This window comes from Hipposideros armiger, unplaced genomic scaffold (assembly GCF_001890085.2).
Source record: "Hipposideros armiger isolate ML-2016 unplaced genomic scaffold, ASM189008v1 scaffold_277, whole genome shotgun sequence".
Taxonomy (NCBI): domain Eukaryota; kingdom Metazoa; phylum Chordata; class Mammalia; order Chiroptera; family Hipposideridae; genus Hipposideros; species Hipposideros armiger.
The window spans coordinates 2,052,221-2,058,483 of NW_017731627.1; the positions used below are offsets into that span (position 1 = coordinate 2,052,221).

General features: G+C 45.4%; 1 protein-coding gene across 1 annotated transcript in view; it reads right to left on the reverse strand.

Moving 5' to 3' along the window:
- Window positions 1-454: 454 nt before the first annotated feature.
- INHBC (inhibin subunit beta C) overlaps window positions 455-6,263 on the reverse strand; it is a 10,815-nt gene continuing 5,006 nt past the window's right edge. The window contains exon 2 of the mRNA XM_019657608.1: window positions 455-2,325. Coding sequence (XP_019513153.1) covers window positions 1,583-2,325 — 743 coding nt within the window. The 3' untranslated portion in view covers window positions 455-1,582. The remainder of the gene's footprint in view (window positions 2,326-6,263) is intronic.

A 6,263-nucleotide genomic window follows, 5' to 3' on the forward strand; every position in this document is an offset into this window, starting at 1 on the left:
TTCCAGGGACCTCAGACCCTGGTAGCAGGGGGTTATAAATTGAGCAAACACAGACATCACGTAACCCAAAGGACACATGGGTTTTGCGAAAACTCGGCCTTGGGCTGCAGACAATATCGACCCCATGGTTCAGGGCTGTCCAACAAAAGGGAGGAGATGGTGGGGGAAGAGGGTAAAGGTCTAGAGAAGACCCAGTCTCAGAGCAAATGCCTCCCTCTTCTCACCCCAGGTCTTCTTTTTCTTCTCTCTGTCCCATTGAAGTGGCTTTTGGCCAGTTCCAGCTTCCAAACAGGACTCCTGAATGGAGCCCTGGGGATCAGTGAAAGGAAGCCAGACAGCTCTGAGCCATCCCTCTGCCTCCTACCACGTGTGTGCCCACAGGTTGTTGGCCTGCTTGCTGACTGAGTAGTGATCTGTCTTATCTCTTGGAGCAGGTACAAGAGGAGGAGAGGAACAGGTAGAACCCCGGTCTTTATTAGTCTTGTGACCAGCAAAGATGGTTCTGGGAGGGTGGAGGGGACCTAACAAAGAAGTGTGAAGTGTGGGATGGACACAATAGCTCAGGCCCAAGGAGTCTGTGTGAGCAGAGAGCAGAAGCGGTCAGGACAGGCAGGCTCTGTTTCATCTGGGGTGTCAGTCAGGGTCCTGGCAGGAGACAAAAGACCCACTCAGCCGTCTGTGTTTGCATCACTCAGAAGACTTAATGAAGGACTTCTTTGCATAGGTATGGGCAAGGTTAAGGGAACAGGGATGTTGAAGCATCCAGACACTAGCAAGAGTAGAGAGCCATAAGAGTACAAACCCCTATCTTGGAAGTAGTTATATCGGAACCTAGGCAGAGCTGGAGCCATGGAATGTGGGAGCTAGGCAGGCACTGTAGGACATGGCCACAGCCACAGTCACACAGAACCATGGCACCTAGGCGTAAAGAGCAGGAATAATAAATACCCTGACTTCCTGTCGATGTCTAACCTTAGTCAAACTTGGCAGGAAGCAGGGGCCAAAGGAGCTCAGGTGAGTCAGCCCCCAAGGGTATAAAGCAAGGCAGAGAAGGACAAAGAATAGATGTGGGTGTGCCAAGAGAGCCTTAGAAGCCCACTTGGGTAAGTAAAAAATCTTTACTGGAACCAAGAAGGAGGCTTTCTGGAGATCCAGAAAATCAAGGGAAGAGGCTGAGTCAACTTATCCAGAGTGGGAGCCATTGAGTAGAAAAGGCAGGGAGGCATAGTGGATTATGGGGTGGATTAAGGGTGGGTTATGGGTGTCTGCCTGGGAACCAGATAGCACTGCTTATGGTTGGAGGTGGATCAGAATCTCTGGGATGGCAGTTGAGCGTGTGGGGCTTGCTGGATGGACTATGCTCTAGGGGAGAGGCTGGTGGTTGCGAAGATGGTACAGTGACTCTCCTTAGATGAAGATCTCCTCAAGTCAAAGTTGGGATAATTTCCATGGGTTGTTCAGAAAGAGAATTTCCACCTTCGGGACAGAGGCAGTAATGGAGTCAGTTCCTCCTCTCAAGAAGGGCACCTCTGTGGGGGCATGTTTGCCTCTCCCACCTCGAGCTGCTCGTAACATACATGGGCTAGCTGCACCCGCAGGCCTCTACCACCATGTCAGGTATGTCAGTCTTAACAATGTTGCTGTCCCTGTCGTAGTACAGCAGAGACAGGGAGCGCCGGGCTGTGGGCACGCAGCATGAGCCCCCTCCAGCAGTGCCTGTAGCTGTGTTGGCCTTGAGAAGATTGAGCACTGCGGTGTGAAAGGAGGCAGCAATGCCAGGCATGCCTGCCACATGCAGTGGGCACTGCCCTGTGCAGAAGTTCATTGCATAGCCTTCAGGCTGGATTATCCAGTCATGCCAGCCAATCTCACGGAAGTCCACAAAGAACTCTTGTCGACAGCACATCCTGGACCCACCCTGGCAGTCGATGCCATGCCGGCGAACCCGGTGCTTGCCCCCAACTTTCACCCGGGCTGCTACAAAAGGCCTATGAGCAGCCCCACCCAAGATGACTGAGCTCTGGGCTACCTGGCCTTCAGGTACCAGCTCCAGGGTCAGGTGTCCCTGGTTGCAGGCAGCCTGAGCTTCAGGCCCCAGGAGAAGCTGCTGCCAGCCACTGGCATCTACTTCCAGCAGGTGCTGAGTGGCCAAGGTGAGGCTGGCGTCACGTGGGCCTAGTACAAGGACCCTCACCTTCAAAGTCCAGGTGGTATTGGGAGGGAGCTGCACAAAGAACATAAGGCTGGCCTGCTGGACCTCCATGTCACCAACAGTTCTATTGGAGGAGACGTGGAAATCAAAATGTGTCCGGTTGTTGGAGAGGCCTGTGAACGCAAGAAACCCCAGTCATTGTGGCCTCCTGAGAGTCAATTCTATCAGCTACCGCTCTATTCTCAGCACGCTCTAGTACTTTTTGTTCATTCCTGACCACATTGTTGGCATTGCTGACTACCCTTTCCTTCTTGAAAATCTTTTCTCTTGGCTTCCATTATACAACTCTTATGATTCTTCCTTGATTTTCTTTCTCTGACCATCGCTTTAACACAAAAGTTGTCCAAGGTTTGTCTTCGACCCTCACTCCCTTTTACACCAAGGGGAGCTCTTACCCACACTCATGGTCAGCTAACATAATTTTTATGCTGGTGATTCCTAAATTTGTAATGTCCAGTCCAGACCATTTTGCACCTCTGAATTGGACATATAGATATGAGAATGACCAAGCTTTAGGCCACATGGATGTCCTGCCAGAGCATTAAAATTAAAGTGTCCCAAATGGAAATCATGATTTTCTTTCTCTCTGTTCTGTTCTTAGAACCTCTCTCTCTGTTCTTAGAACTGGTGGTATCACTACCCTCCTAATCATCTCTAGAAACCCTACGGTCATCCCCCCCTCACTTCCCACATTTAGTACCTCATCACAATGGTTTTAATGTCTATGCATTTCTTTCTATCCCTATTACTATTGCCCAACTTCCCCCTGTTCATCCCTCACCTGCCTATTGAAACACTTTAAATCCATTTCTATTCCTTTCGCTCCACTGAAATTACTCTTGTCAGGATCACCAACACCTTCCACATTGCCAAGTTGGTTTCATCTCTTTATATTCTTCTTACTTGACCTTTAAGCAGTGTTTGACACACTTAACCATTTCCTCTTTCTTGAAATATTTTTTTCTCCTGGCTTTCACGCCTCTGACCACTCCATGTTGGTCTCTTTTGCTGGCAGCTCCTCTTCTTTTGCCTCTAAGTGTTGGTGGCCCTGAGCTCCTCTCTCCTTTCTCCTTTCCATCTTTACCCTTTCTCAGAACGATCTCATCAATTCCCATGGCTTTCAATTCCATCTATATGCTGATGACTCCCAAATATATTTCCCTGGCCCTGACCTCACCCTGAGCCTCAGGCTTGTGTATCTAGCTGCTGATCTGAAATTCCACTTGGCTTTCCAGTGATATCTCAAACTTTTCTCAAAGAAGAACTCTAGATTTGTCCCCCAACCCAAACCTATTCCCTATCCAAACTTCCCCTTCTCTATAAATGCATTACTTACGCCAAAACCTTGATTGCCCTCATCCCCTACTTTGAAATTATCTGCAAGATCTGTCAATTCTACCTCCAATTCGTAAATAATTTCACTTCTTCTTCCATTTCCTCTATTATACATTAGTTCAACCTGCAGTCATCTTTTTCTTGAATGATGGCAATAGCTTCCCAGTGGTTCATTCTTGCCCTCCAAACCATTCTCCACACATCAGCCAAAATGGTCTTTTATTACATAAATCTGATCAGCTTAACCTCCTCAGCTTAAAATCCTTCAAAGGCTTCCCATTGCCATTTGAATAAAATCTAAACCCCTTAACATAGAAAACGTGTATGATTAGTCATTGTGCCATTTAGTGACTGTATTCAACCTATCCTGGCTTTTTTTATGTTCCTTGAACTCACCAAACATGGACCCTCATCACGGCCTTCGCACTTGCTATTTCCTTTGCCTAGAATGTTTTTCCAAGAACTTTGAATGACTGGCTCCTTTTTTGGCATTCAGCTCAAATGTCTCCTCCTCAGAGAGACTTCCCTGACTAACCTATCTAAAGCAGCCTTCAACTCTACCTCCATCTCTCTAATACATCATCCATCTTAACTATATTTATAGCCACTATCACTTTCTGTAATCATCTTGGTTATTCATTTACTATGTGCCTCTCCTTCCTTTCTATCCTCCCCCTCCCCAGCCAGACTGTAAAATCCATGAAGGTAGAGATTGTGCCTAGTTTACCATCGTATCCCTAGTACTAAGTACATAGTAGGCACTCAATAAACATTTGTTGAATATGAATGGGCTTTCATCTCTTTAATTCTTATTTTACACTGACACCAGAGTCATTTTCCAAAAAGTTGGCTAGATAATAAAATTCATTGTCTCCAAAAACTTTGGTGAATAAAGTCCAAACTCTTTTAGGAAGGAGTCAAATGTTATGATTTGACCTTAGCTACCCTTAATTTTGTCACTCACTTCCCCTGCCAGGGAATGCTTTTTATTAAGTAAATAGTTTTATTATTTATTTATTTATGAATGATGTGAAAATCAGTCTCACTGTGGCTTCTTCTTTATATCCTTAATTATAGGACCTCTGTTCAGCTGGTCTTCAGATGGTTCTCCAGTTGATTATTCTGTATTTTAGTTGTAATTTTTAATGTGATCATGGGAGGAGATGTGCACAGTGTTTACCTACCCTGCCATTTTGTCCTGGCCAGTCTACCCTTATTTTTCTTTATCAAGTAAGGAGTGTTTTCTTGTGGGAATGCCACTAACAATCTCATGGACATAAAAAGGCAGAAAATAAAGTTCAACTAGGCTCCATGTGAATTGCAAAGTCAGGAATACGGCTGCTCTTGACCGCTCTCAGAGCCAATGTCTCCCTTTCCTCCATCTCTCTCTCTGTAAGTCTACTCCCTTCTTTTCTCTCCATGGATCTGCTTCTTCTGCCTCCACTTCAGCTTCCTCAGGTCCCAAAATGGTGGCCCCAGCTTCTGAGTCTACAGAACCTTTTACTTACCTCCTCCTAGCTAAGTGAGCTGATATTCCAGTGTCCCAATTCTAAAATCCTACAAGAGTCTCATTGGCCCAACTGTTCTTTTCTTGCTAGGTCACTAAGCACCATACTGTTAGGACCTCTTAAGTCACCCCAGTTATGGCAGGCAGATCCATGACCCGCAAGGGCTGTGGTAAGCTATTACACTGTTGCCCCCCAATTAACAACAGTTCCCAATTCATGGTTTTGTGCAGTTTCTTCACATATTAAGTCTGGGCTTGGCCATGTGACTTGATTTGGCCAATGAGACATAGGCAAGCACAGCGCAAGTAGAAGCTCGATAAGTACTTACACTCTGAGGCTTTGTCCCCTTGGAAGCCAGCATCCATGCTTCAGATAAACTAGGGCTAGACTACTGAATGATGGGAAGCCATGTGGAGAGAGACTTGGGAGGATCAAAGACCATCTTAGATGTTCTAGCCCCATATGAGCTCCTGGCTGAATGCAGTTACATGAGTGTCCTGAGCTAGACTACATGGAGCAGAGCTGTCCAAATAAGCCTAATCAAACCACAGAATCATGATAAATATTGAGTTTTTAAATTTAAGCCTCTATATTCGGGCTGATTTGTTATATTAATGGATAACTGAAACAGAAACTAATATCAGAAGTAGGGTGCTCCATAACAAAGACCTAAAATATGTAGCATTGGCTTAGGGACTGGGTGGCAAGCAGAGGTGGGAAGGATGGCAAGGAGGTTTTTAGTGAAGGCAGGAAGAGCAGAGAGGAAATTGCTTTTAGAAGCTAGAGAAAGGGGAACCTGTGTTATGTATTGGCTATCGGCTGTGGCAACTTGGAAGCTAGAAATGATATCTAACAAAGTTGCAAATTTAGCTAAAGAAATTTCCAGGCAGAATGGTGAAAGTGTCAATTGGCTTATTTTAGCTGCCTATGATAAGGCATTTCAGGAGAGAGATGAACTAAAAAATAAACTGTTCCGTTTTCAAGCAGAATTTAGATAAAATATTTCCAACAGGACTTGTTAGATTGAACAATAAAATATTTTTTTATTCCTTGCCTCTCTGTCTGGCAAAAGGTTCTCCAAGTAAGAAATGGTCTCAGGGCAAAAATCAAATCCAGGGCACTGCCAGTAAAACATGGCCTCAGTGAGAAGATCTAAACAAATCAAAGATCAGCCATAAGACCCTTTGCTAAGATCTAACATCTTTGTT